Below are 13,340 nucleotides of genomic sequence, written 5' to 3' on the forward strand. Positions count from 1 at the left end.
TATACTACTACTATTTTTTTCAAAAATGTATGCAACAGTTGTCTTTGGATTTCTGTGACTGGACTTTTATAATTGTTTGGTCAGAAGAGGTCCAGCAGGGAGTTTGTCACCTCTACTCTAATTGAATCCAAACACAAATAACATCATATGCAGGATAAAATTATTTGCTCCTATATAAAAATATTGTCATAAACAAAAGGGTTAAGAACTTTTCTTATTCGTTGTGTTTTATAATTTTTTTTCATGCTGTCAGTGTTTTCATGGGATGTGTGTGTGTGTTTTAATGTTTACTTCTGCAATTTGAATACAATCGACAGTATCTCTTGAGTGCTATGGTGTTGTTCTAATCTGTGCTTTAATGAAATGCATTATGTAAGTATGTTGACGTGATACCGATGCCATCTCTTGATGTGGCACATTTCCTCCTGCAGGAGAACGGAGAGAGCAGTCCTCGATCAGAAGAGTGACACAGTCGTATCGCACACTGCGCTCTTCAGATCGCATATTACCCATGTTTGTCTTCATCTTTTCGCGGTAGGACGATGGCTGATATTCACCATTATCCCGTTTTCTTTGAGTGCCGCAGCCTGCGCGCGGAGCAGAGGAAGGCAATAGAGACATATTTCCGTATTCGTCGCCGATCAGGCGGAGGTGACTGCGGACCACTGAGGAGTGTGGACGATCAAGTCTACAGCATTGCTTTCAGATATGAGAGAGGTAGGTTCAACGATCCATTAATCAGTATTCATCATCAATATGATCGTGGACTGTCTTGTAATGGTCAGCGCTGTGTATCAAATAACACATTTATTTTGATTTTGGACTGTCTAAGTTTAAACCGAATGTCCAAAGGTCCATGATTCCACTGATGCAACGGGGAGTTTGTGAAATAGGATCCTGAACAGCGAAATCATTTAGTTTCACTTTCAGTGGAAAACGAAACTTAACACAAACGGCTGCTAGAGATGAGGCTTTTAATAGTAATCATAAATAATTAATTTTCTGCAAAAGACAAGTCAAATACCAGTTTTTATTCAGCCGGCTGAATGTACAGTGGCTACACGAGGAAGTAAAATCAGCTGTGGTCCATAAAACGTCATTACATGATAAGCAAACAAATGACTTGTGGAAGTGGTGCACGCTGTGGGAGACGGGTTTAAACAGCAGCATTGTTAATTGTAGCCCACTTGCATAAATGGAAAGTAGGAGATTTGAGAGAAATCAGAAAATAAGGAAAGACAGAGGACAAAACAAACCCAATTTTTTCTTTAATTTGTTATTTTCTAACAAGTGAAAAGCCTGTGGTTTATGTCAAAGAGGAACAATTGTATTATTTAAAGCTCATGATAATAATGTCACTTTTCCTTCATAGATCAGCAAAAAGTCCTGGAGAGAGGCGAGCATGTTGTGCAGCTCGCAGATGGTCCTCTGGTGTTCACTGTCCGAGGCAGCCTGGACCCTCACACCCCATCTCCCATCACTCCAAGCCAGGATACAACAGCTTCAGCACAGGTTAGTAAAACAAAGTCACTGTCAGTCAGTCAAGGTTGTCTATTCAAAAAGCACCTTTAAAAGATAATACAAATAAAACACACCAGTAAACTGCTGTTATCATTATTTGAATGCATCTTTCCTTTTAACACAGATCCCACAGTCTATTCCTGCCTCAACTCCTCCACCAAGTGGTGAAGAATATGAACTACGACCTGATACTTACCTCCTACATTACCTAAAGGAATGTCCCGAGGCCGGGGAAGAACTAGAGAAAGAATTTGCTTCTGTGTCCTGCTCTGCTCAGCTTTACCCAGAGGAGGGCAGGGTTTTAGTCAAGAGTTTAGCCCAACCTGGTGTTGTAGATGAAGGTAGAAACTGGAAAGCTGAGGTAGACAAACTCTTTGATGCCTACCTGTGCCACTATGAGGTGGACCCTCACAAAGTCAAAGCTTTGCTTCAGTCCTGCAGTTCTCATCAGACTACAGATGAGGTGAAGGTGTACAGTGAGGGTGGGCTGGTTGTTGTGGTTGGGAAACGTTCTCAGGTGAAGGCGAGGTTGATGGATGTAGTGGACCTGACTGTTAAACATCGAGGGACACACTCACTTAAGAGGCAAACCAGCATTCGTCGACTGGGTGAGGCCAAACTCCGCCTCCTCTGGAAAGAGATTGAGCATGGTGTAGGACGAAATTTTCCAGAAGTTAAGGTCACACAGGGAGATGCAGGTCAGGTAGTTTTGGAAGGTTCTGTGGAGGATATTCTTAAGGCTGGAGATTGGATTTCTGAGAAGGAGAATCTGGTGTTAGAAAGGACAGTTTCTAACATGAGCCCACATCTTCTGGCTTATGGAGGTCCAAGGATGCTAGGTGACTTTTTAGGGGTTGGTGACGAGGTGGAAATAGAATTACGAGGCGCAGAGCTACGTGTCTTCTCCCTCTCTGCTGATAAACTGGATGATGCAGAAAAAGCACTGCAGGGTGAGTTCAAGGAAGTAAAGATTAATCTACCTACCTGCTCTGCTGTGCCATCTGAGCTTCGGGAAAAGCTTATGTCCAAGAAGAATGAAATGCCATCTTTGAGTTTGAGTGAAGGTAACACATTAGTTGCCAGCTACAGCCTTTGTGATGGGCTCCAGGTGCTGGTGTGTCAGGGTGACATCACCAAGCAGGATGCTGATGCCCTGGTTAATGCTGCCAATGAAGATCTGGACCATTGTGGAGGTGTTGCTGCTGCACTGAGTAAAGCAGGCGGTCCTGAAATACAGAGGGAGAGCAGTGCCTTAATACAGTATATTGGGAAAATTCCTACAGGTGATGTGGTAGTGACCACAGGGGGGAAGCTTAACTGCAAGACACTACTGCATGCTGTTGGACCTGCAGCTGGAAGAGCAGGTGGCAGGGAAAGGTTCTTACTTGAAAAAACTGTCCAGTCTGCTCTGAATATGGCAGAAATCATGGAGTTGAAGTCTATTGCCATGCCCTGTATCAGCTCAGGTGTGTTTGGCGTTCCTCTCACTGTGTGCTCTGAGGCTATTGTAACTGCTGTAAAAAGGTTTGGTAGTCAGGGAGGGCGAAGTCTGCGCAGAATCATCCTGATTGATAACAGAGGAGAGGTAGTGAGGGCCATGCAGGAGGCATGTGACAGGCTTCTCCAAGGGATAAGTACCAAAAACACTACACCAAGTGAGGATTTGGAATACCTGATGGGTGCTGCTGCTGCCCAAGACACAGCAAAAGAAGCCAATGCTGGAGATCCCGGAGATGGTGTCCATGTTCAGATTGTTCAGGGAACCATTGAAACCCAGGAGGTGAAAAACTTTTCTGAAATTTTAAGAAAATGAATCAAACCAACTATTCAGACTAGAGACTTAGCTGTTAATTGAACAACAAAGCTCAGGTGAAGATAGAGCCCAGTATGGCTTGTCTACACAGGAGGCATTTCAACCTCATTTTTAGCCTCAACCATGGTGATATTTTTAAAGGGGAAAATATGAAAGAAAAAACTATAGAGATCAAGCCTCAACACATCTCCTGCTCTCCTCCTAGGTGGATGCCCTGGTGTCTCCTATGGTTGGCCATAATCCTCTCTCCACCCGTGTTGGAAACACTTTGTTCGAAATGGTTGGATCCCAGCTGACTGCTAGGTTTAGAGAGGAAGCAGGAGAAGATACGCTGCCTGGTGATGCAATTCTGGTTGAGGGCTTGTCTGGACTTCCATCTAATGCAGTGTTCTTCCTCAACCTCGCTCCCTGGGACAATGACCCAGAAGGAACTGCAGTCGAGGTGAAATGGCAGAGGAGTGTTTTTATTTGTGTCCTAACTTCTGCTGTCTCTATCTGAGAACACTTTGTCAGCAACTGATTCCCAGTGTTTCCTGCATCTAGCCTCATTGTATTCTGACCTTTTACAGATTCTGAGACTGGGCATCAACACGATCCTAACTTCCTGTGAGAGAAGAGGATTTGCATCAGTCACTCTCCCTGTACTCGGGGTTGGGATTGCCCTGCGTTTTCCTAACAGTTTGGTAGCCAGGATTCTACAGGAGGAAATTCAAGCATTTATACAGAACCGAGCCAGCAGAACGCCATTCCTGGTCCGAATCGCCATCCACCCCAATGACACAGAGGTTAGTGAGGGAATGGAAAGCAGCAGTGCAAATATTTACATATATTATATTACATAATATACAGAATGATGACAGGCTTCTCTCAGCTGATTCATTTTGAAGAAATTATTTTTTTTCAATTTTAAAAACATCGAGATATAAACATCAGCTCAACGTCTTTTTCTGCATTAGATGAGCATCAGATGAGCACAAACTGGAATTGGTATTAAACGCTATAGGTCTTTGTCTCTGCAGGCCTTCAAAGAATTCACAAAAGATATTCATCAACCAGACCAAGGTGGGTATAGATATAATTTTCAATTCAGTCCTATGGCAGCCGTTGTTGGTGTTTTTCTTTTGTGGTGACTCAACTTTTATTTGCTGATTTATTCGGTCAGTGTTTTAAAATGTCTGCAACTGCTGTAATGACTAATTCACCATGCTATAGACAAATACTATCACTAGAAGTTTTTTTTTCTTTTTTTTAATATTTTAGTTATTATATCTTTTATTTTACAAAAAAATGTAAATAAAGTAAAAAAGCGAAGACAAATGTACTTAACAGAGTCATTATTCTCCTCTAGTGTCGACTACAAAGAGGATTGTCCTGCTGGGAAAAACTGGATCTGGGAAAAGCAACCTAGCTAACACCATAATAGGAGAGGAGGAAACGTTCACCACAAACCATTCTCCCAACTCTGGAACAATTATATGCCAATCAGAAACCAGATCTGTCAATGGAAGAAGCATCAATTTGATCGACACCCCTGGTTTCTTTGATGCAAACAGGTCTGAGGAGGACATGAAGCCTGAGATATTGAGTTGTATCACAGAGTGCGCTCCTGGGCCTCATGCTTTTCTCATTGTGCTCAAAGTGGAGAAATTCTCAGAGCAGGAGCAGGATGTCATCAGAAAAATACTTCAGTATTTCTCTGAAGATGCTCTGAAGTATGCCGTGATTGTCTTCACTCACGGTGACCAGCTCCCTAAAGGGAAGACAATTCAAGAGTTTGTCAGCCAGAATAAGAATCTGAGTGATCTGGTGAAGAAGTGCGGCGGCCGGTGCCACGTCTTTGACAATAAATACTGGAAGAACAAACAGCAGAAGAACTACAGGAGCAACCAGTCCCAGGTAGAGGATCTTCTTAACACAATAGACAAGTTGGTGATGGAAAACAATGGAGGCTACTACACCAACAAGATGCTGCAAACAGTGGAGGAGGAAATAAATATAGAAGCCAGCAAAATAAAACTGTCATCAGGACACCTGTCACAGGAAGAGGTCAGACAACAGGCTAAAACTATTGTGTCTGATAGGTTTTTGGTCAGACTGACAGGGACTGCAACAGGAGCATTATTAGGAGCTTTTTTTGGTCTGGCAGGGATGGTTGGATTAGTAATCACAGCTGTGAAGAACATTACGTCATCCCTGAACGTAATGAAAAACATTCCAGCATTAAGAGGGACAGCCACAACAGCAGCAGCAGTAGGAGGAGGTGAGGTAGCAATAGCAGCTGGAGCAGTGGTAGGAACAGCCTGTGTTGCAGCTGGTGGAATAATTGGTGGTAAGATTGGACTTGATGCCGCTGAGGGAGCAAAAACACCAGGTGAGGCAGCACAGATGGCTTATAAGGCTGTTATGGACAAGGCAAATGCCACTTGGACGCAGATGAAAAAACATTAGTATCACATATGCTACAGTTATGCCTATGTACACATCTAGAAGACAATAAGCAACATTAGCATTAATTTGTCTTGTTTCTGGCCACCTGGCAAATATTTATTCAGCATTCACTCTCCTTTAAGCTCTGTTTTTGATTCCACCTACTACGGAGGAAAATATTCTGCTCTTTATTTGCTAAATGCGCCACTATGTTCACCAGCTCGCCGCTATCATTGTCCGTCTGTGAGACCACTGCAGAAACAAAGTTGACATGCATTCGCAGCACCAGAAAACCTAAACAATAACCTTTAAAGAGACTCAAAAGGCTCCACAGAGCTGAGGTGAACTGACTGTCGGGTGATGATGCTTTGTGGCTTTGTTTCCGTTCATGTATACACAACCGATCCATTGTTAGTTATATAAAAAAAAAAGATCAGTGCAGCGTTAAGGGGACTAATTTTTGGGGCTGCGAACTACAACAAAATGAAAATTGAAAATGGTGGAGGGAAATGTTCACGCTTTAAAATCAAATCTCTGTTATTACTACTTTTGTAAATGACTTGTAAACTTTTGTAATTGTCATTTTAATTGACTTTTGTAATGCCATCTTTATAAATTGATGATGTATAACAAATATCTGTATGTTGTAAGACCTGATGTATGATTTGTTCATTATTAACAGGTTCATGCGGTTAATGATCTATCATTATATGACAGTGATTGTTTTATAAAATGTACTCTAACTTCAAGGTGTTGGATTAGGATTTTACTTTTTTTCCACTGAGCTCTTATATTAAGTAAGCCATTGTTTATTTGTTATAAATCAGATTTTCAACAATAAAAGCAATGATTGTTTTTCTCATTTGTTCATTTTGTTGTTATTAAAGTGTGCAGCTAATTTACCTATTTATTATGGGATTTATATTTTTAAACTGCACCTGTGAGCTCTGGTCACCAGTGGGCTGCCTGAAAACAAAACACAAAAAACACAGTTTAATCAGCAATAGCATTTATTAACACCTCATACACTGGATGCCGTTGTGGGTGAGTTTGTAATGTAATACCATCTCTGATTCCACAAGGTGGCATTAGAGGTCAAGCTACAGTGCTTGACATTTTGTATTTTCATTCCCTTTACAACTGTCAGGATTAACTAGTGTCCGCTCTCGCTGCCTTTCAAGACATTAACATGGTTTCCTGATAAGTCTGTAGCACTCGTGGGCTCTTTCATGGACTTTAATGTCGTTTAATGCAGATTTGTGTAAGTTCATTGTAGAGTTGTAGACTTTACCTGAGAGGATTTTCCAAAGTTGGTTAATACAGTGGTTCTCAAAGCGGGGTCCAGGGACCCCCGGCAGTCCTTGAGGGGGTTCCAGGGGGTCCCCAGCAAAAAGGGGAATCATTTATTTTCACTAGGATTCGAACCATAAGTAACACAGTGACAAAATATATGTCTATTGTGGTCATGGGTTTCAATCACTTTCACATCTAAAAGCAAAAGTCTTATCAGTTGGGGGTCTGTGGTCTAATTTGTGCTTGATGTGAAAAAGCGGGTTAGTATATGAGAGCAAAGTTCATTTTTATTCAAAGAAAATGTTCTTAAGCTCACGGACTTTGTTTCTTTTTAATTTGTGATTACCCCAGATTTATGGTGTTTGTATTTGTGAACCCTGGAGACTGCTGATGCCTTTGTGGGGATAGATAAAGTAGGCTAACTATTACTGACAACAACAGCAAGAAGTTTACATTCAGCAGCAGTTCGAAGGTCATATAATTGTAGAATTAAGATAACACCTTGTGAAAAGCCATCAACAAGCTGTTATTAAACTACATATAAAATATGACCTTTGTTTTACAGCCTCAAACACAGATAACGTGTATTTTTACAAAATCCTTTTCCTCATTTTACCATTTTGACCCTTTGCACCCACAATAAAGTTGCTAGAAAAAGAAAAAGGAAAAAAAAAGAATGATTAAAATCCAAACAGAAAGAGGTCTTTTAATCTTTTGTATGGATTAGGCTCCAAACACTTCCCATCATTGTGTTTATGGTTAGACCTTTCCTGACTGGTCCCACAACTCGTAACAGAGGCTTTCTGTTAAGGAGTCGACGTCCCAGACCTAATTCAAGATAATCCTAATGACATTACTTTGACATGATCAAGGTTATTTTAAATATTCCCCTTCAGAGTCACAGAAGGCGTTATACAATTGTCTCCAAAGGCTGATTAGCACTAACCATGATCTTGATGTGTGAAACTGGTGTGTGACCCTTTAACTAAAGTTATTGGACACTGAACCTCCCACTGCTCTATTTAGCCACGCCTCTTCTGGGGAAATCAGGAAGTCACTCCTTCCCCCCCAAGTGATTCAGACACAAATAAACTCAGGAACCCTCCTGTCTCCATGTGCTGCTGCTCGTCTGTAAAATGGCTGACAAACAACAACGAAGGCAGCATGGAGACGAGCTGGACCAAGAGCAGTTCTGCTGTTCAGTATGTCTGGATCTCCTGAAGGAGCCGGTTACTATCAACTGTGGACACAGTTACTGCAGGGGCTGCATTGAGGGTTACTGGGACCAGGAGAAGGAGAAGGGAGGGTGCAGCTGCCCTCTGTGCAGGCAGACCTTCAATCCCAGGCCTCTTCTGAAGAGAAACAACATGCTGGTTAAGGTGATGGGGGAATGATCGTACAGACAGACTTTACACTGTTTTACGTTTGTTTCGTAAACGCTATATACTTTTTATGTAAACGTACACGTACTCAAACCGATGTTGTTTGGTGTCATGGTGTTTTTTCTCCCGTTTTTCTGTTGCCCCATATGTGTCTTCACAAATTAAATCCTGGCAGCTATTTCTTGTTTGTGTTGAAAAAATAATTCGTACTCATGGTGGTAAAAGAACCATGTTTTTTTTTTTTTTTATTGAGCAGGATATTTCAAAAGTTGACATGTTTCAATTAAATAACAACGGTTTCCATTTTTGGTCTCAATCAAGTGTTATTTGTAGGACATTTTTAGACAATCTCACCTCTTTTTCCATAAATTAAGAAAACAAACTTTCACATTTATATTTTGATGCAGATTAAAGACTGATAAATCCTCTGGGACGGGAGAGGACAAAAACAAAATTCAGGCTGGGAATTTGACTCCATCCCAGGCCACCCTCACAAACAATCAGGCCGCTACTTCTGCTGGCTAAAATTACTTGTTAATGTAAGAGGTACCAGACTAGTTGCACATTACTCAACTGATCTGGGCCAATGTTACGCTGATATTAGCCTTTTGCACATATATCAATATCGGTGTATTTGTTGAAAAACGAACCATAAAAATGTCTAGAGATGCCGAATTTGAGGTCATTAAAAGGAACAAACAATGTTACTTTATATTATGTGTAAAGTGTTACTTAATCCAAATATCTACATCTATCTACATCTACTGGGAATGTACTTTTTCTTGGTCTTGGTTATTCATGACTGCCCTCACTCCTTTCCCCAGGTTGTGGAGAAGCTGAAGATGACGAGCACCCAGCAGGCTTCTCCCTCTGCTGCTCTGGCCTGTGCAGGTCCAGCAGATGTTGCCTGTGATTTCTGCTGTGGGACCAAACCTAAGAAAGCCACCATGTCCTGCCTGACGTGCTTGGCGTCTTACTGTCCAGCTCACCTCGAGCCTCACTACAGCGTTGCTGTGCTGAAGACGCACCAGCTGGTCTCGGCTAGAATCCCACTGCAGGACAAGATGTGTACCAAGCACAACAAGCTGATGGAGGCCTACTGTAAGACGGACAAGCAGCTTGTTTGTTCTCTGTGCACCATAGAGGAGCATCGGGACCACAAAGTGGTTTCTGTTTCAGTACAGAAGGCTGAAACAGAGGTAGAAACAAAATCTCTCTCACTAAAGCCTGTAAATCTGACGCCTCTGTACTTGCCTTTTCGTATTTGTACTCTCTCCTTGAGCTGCTCCTGACATGGCAAATGTAGTCTTAATTATCTTAATTATTCTAATTAAGCATGAGCTCCTCGAGTCTCACTGGAAATAATCATGCTTTCCTCTTTGCAGAATCTTCTTAGTTTGAGTCGTAAGAAAGTCCAGGAGACGTCCCAGCAGAGAGAAAAGGAGCTGAAGGAGCTGATCCAAGCGGAGAACGATCTCAAGGTGTGAGAAAACAATGAGTTTGGGAGGGAGTAGCAAGTTGTGAACACAGCATTGACATATTATCACCTTTCTAAGTTCATATGCTCATTTTACAGCAAATAGTTGCTTGGTTACACACCTCAAGTCCAATAGTCACTTTCTTTTAGCTCTGTTTTTGATCTCCATCAACTTTTGAGGGAAACATCTGGCTCGTTAGCTGCTAAATGCTCCGCCAGCAGTGAGAATGAACCAAAAGAATTCAGCTGGAAAGAGCTTTTACATTTGTTTCACATTGTCATTTCATTGTTATAATGTTGATTAAAGTCCATTTTGCTCAAAGGAATTCTCTATAATCTAATATCAAAAGTTCCTGCTCATGAATGAGTAAATAATCAGTGGCATTTGACTGAAAATGATTGCGAGGTCAAAGGTCAGCACCGGTTTCCGCACTGGTTTTATCATTTTGAGTAACTTTTAAATCAAAAGCTTTGTGTTGCAACAGATCTCTACCCAAGAGGCGCTGAAGGACTGCGACAGGATCTTTGCCAAGATGATCTCCTCCATGAAGAGAAGACGCAGTGAGGTGAAGCAGCTGATTGAAGGTCAGGAGAAAACGGCGGCGGCGCAGGCTGAGGCGATTCGGCTGCAGCTGGAGGAGGAGATCGCCAAGCTGAGGAGGAGAGACGGCGAACTGGAGCGGCTGTCGCATGCTGACGACCACATCCATTTGATACAGGTACAGGACGCTTCTCAGTGGCGTTGTTGTTGTGTGATTTACAACTTTATGATTAATATGACTGAATAAAGAGTTTCCTGCAGCAGGTCATCTTCACTGTGGGAAAGCGCCTGCTGAAAATGGCTCTATCTACTGGCTGGCTTTTTAATAACAGGTGACAATGCTTAAAATGAAAGTAGAATTAATCCTAAGTAGAAGCCAGGGTGTTAAAATCACTTCCCACTTCTCAAGTGAAACATATGCTTTTGGACAAAATTTTCTGACAATAACTACATCTTGGCAATGTTGCTTGTCTCGTTTCTCCTCAGATCTTCCAGTCTCTCTCCACTTCCTGTGACTCTTCAGACTTTCCACCTGCTGCTGTTCCTCCACGTTCCCTCAGAGAAGTGACGCACTGTGTGTCTGAGCTGAGAGATAAACTAGAGATTGCCCTGGAGGAAACATGGCCCAGGATCTCTGCCACAGGTAACATAAGCAAATATGAAGCAAATGACTTTAATCAGTTAATCGCTTGAAGTCATGAAATAGAAATGACTTTCTGTTTCTTTCTGACAGTCTCTTATGTTGATTTCTCACTATCACCGGCACCAAACACCAGAGCAGAGTTTTTACACTGTAAGAGATTCAGTTGAACTCTTTTTACTTCCACGCAATAATCTTTATTTCCATTTTTGCAGGGGGGTTGATTGTTCATACTGACCTTGTTTTCCTGGCAGATTGCCGTCCCCTCACACTGGATGTGACCTCAAACTACGCGTATCTCCACCTGATGAGCGACTATCGCATGATGAAGCCTTCACCCAGCCCCTACTCTGCTCAGCCAGAGAGGTTTACTAAGTTCCCGCAGGTGCTGTGCAGAGAGGGTTTGTCTGAGCGGTGTTACTGGGAGGTGGAGTGGAACGCTCGCACTCTCTCTGCAGCGGTGGCTTACAAAGACATCGCCCGAGCGTCGGATGACTCACGGTTTGGAAACAATGACAAGTCGTGGAGTTTGGAGTGCTCAGCGAATGGTTACTCGTTCCGGCACAATAATGTAGAAACGGCAGTGTCAGGCCCCCACTGCTATAAGATCGGAGTGTTCTTGGATTATAAAGCAGGAACTCTGAGTTTTTATCACGTCTCTGATCTGATGGTTCTGCTCCACAGAGTTCACACCACGTTCACCCAGCCTCTTTATCCTGGGCTCGGGCTGAACTATGAATGGTATGATATTGGCGTGTTTGCACAGCTTGTCAAGTTAAGGAAGTAGAAGTGTGTGTGTGTGTGTGTGTGTGTGTGTGTGTGTGTGTGTGTGTGTGTGTGTGTGTGTGTGTGACTTTTTTTTCTGCACTGCAACATCAATTACCACTGACATTGAACTATTTAGCACATAGCTCCAGAGGAGACATAGAGGGGAAATATTATAGATGGGATGGAAGTAAAAAGATGGCAAATGTTTTGCACATAAAAAATCTTTTATACAATGAAATATTTACTTCTGTTAACTGCTCGTCAGTGTCAGTGTAAAGAGGAAGTAATGTATTATCTAATCTAATTAACACTTTCTCAAAAACAGATTTGTTTTCTTCCTCTCCCATACATAGTCATTTCCTTCATGTGCCTTGCACAGCTTTGTAATACTGATATATTGGTATTAGAAAAATTGCCATCTGTCTGTTTTTGTAGATCAGACGTAAACAAAGAGGGAAGGTGACCGAGTATAAAACCTGTGGTTAAAGGCTGAGTCCATGCACTTCCACACTTTGTTTTACAGCAACACGGATTTGTTTGCTTTTGCTGGACGGTTGAGCGTGATCTGTAAAGATGTTTATCCGGAGGGTTTTCATTGGCAGCAAGAAAGAACGGAACAGCTTACAAGTTATTACAAGAGCCCAATCCCTGAAGTGTTTTGGAATATGTGGAAATTTTACTTGGAAACTGGTCAAACTGACATATGCAACATCAGCACAAATGATCAGATGCTGTCAGCTTCGGTTACTGTAGCTGCCTATGGACAATGATTGACAGGACTGAATGGTTCACTTGTCAATTGAATTGGACAGAAGCAATGCATGTTGGTGGCTGCAGGTGGGATGGTACAATGTTATTTACTGTTTATATGGAAGATTTTTTTTTCTGGTTTATTTTCACGCTGTACTTTGCACTGTCATCTTAAAGCGAGAGGGTCTTGGTTTGAAGTTACTGTGTGAAAGAGAGAGCACCAGAATAAGACGCCAAACAATAATAAAAATAAAGAGAATTATAAAGATACTCGATATTCATGTCTGTTTGTGAAACACACATATTTGTGTGTGAATGTTAAATGTTTAAAGGGTTAGTTCATCCAACACACAAATTATTCTATATACTATATATTTTTCACTTGCCCTACTTACAAAGATACACATGACTGAGACTGGTTTGTATTGATTGGGCTCAGCCCCCCCAGTCTTAATGCTATAGTGTGTTAGATTACAGTGTGTTTCTTGCTTTGTGGGAGCAGGAGATGGAAGGCTCTTTCCTGTTTGAACATAACAATGCCTCCAAGCATATAAAAATTGGTCTGAATACTTTGGTGTGGCAGAACGTGATTGGCCTGCACAGATTCCTGACCTCCACCCCATCCAAAACCTGACAGACGAACTTGAACTGGAACTGGAGCCAACTGAGAGCGAGGCCCAACATCATTGCCCCTACCTCACTAATAATCTTGTAGCTGGACGGCAGCA

General features: G+C 42.0%; 2 protein-coding genes across 2 annotated transcripts; both read left to right on the plus strand.

Moving 5' to 3' along the window:
• The first annotated feature begins 402 nt into the window (after positions 1-402).
• Positions 403-6,510, plus strand: LOC111239971. The gene is made up of 7 exons (XM_022769934.1): positions 403-717; positions 1,373-1,512; positions 1,646-3,301; positions 3,540-3,776; positions 3,904-4,119; positions 4,354-4,396; positions 4,683-6,510. The coding sequence occupies exons 1-7, from the start codon at positions 543-545 to the stop codon at positions 5,780-5,782; spliced, it is 3,567 nt and encodes a 1,188-aa protein (XP_022625655.1). The 5' UTR covers positions 403-542; the 3' UTR covers positions 5,783-6,510.
• Positions 6,511-8,154: 1,644 nt separating this feature from the next.
• Positions 8,155-12,863, plus strand: LOC111239954 (tripartite motif-containing protein 16-like). Its single transcript, XM_022769914.1, has 7 exons — positions 8,155-8,433; positions 9,261-9,635; positions 9,822-9,917; positions 10,399-10,632; positions 10,941-11,097; positions 11,188-11,247; positions 11,349-12,863. The coding sequence occupies exons 1-7, from the start codon at positions 8,191-8,193 to the stop codon at positions 11,879-11,881; spliced, it is 1,698 nt and encodes a 565-aa protein (XP_022625635.1). The 5' UTR covers positions 8,155-8,190; the 3' UTR covers positions 11,882-12,863.
• Positions 12,864-13,340: the final 477 nt, after the last annotated feature.

This window comes from Seriola dumerili, unplaced genomic scaffold, assembly GCF_002260705.1.
Source record: "Seriola dumerili isolate Sdu_G_001 unplaced genomic scaffold, Sdu_1.0 BDQW01006988.1, whole genome shotgun sequence".
Classification (NCBI taxonomy): domain Eukaryota; kingdom Metazoa; phylum Chordata; class Actinopteri; order Carangiformes; family Carangidae; genus Seriola; species Seriola dumerili.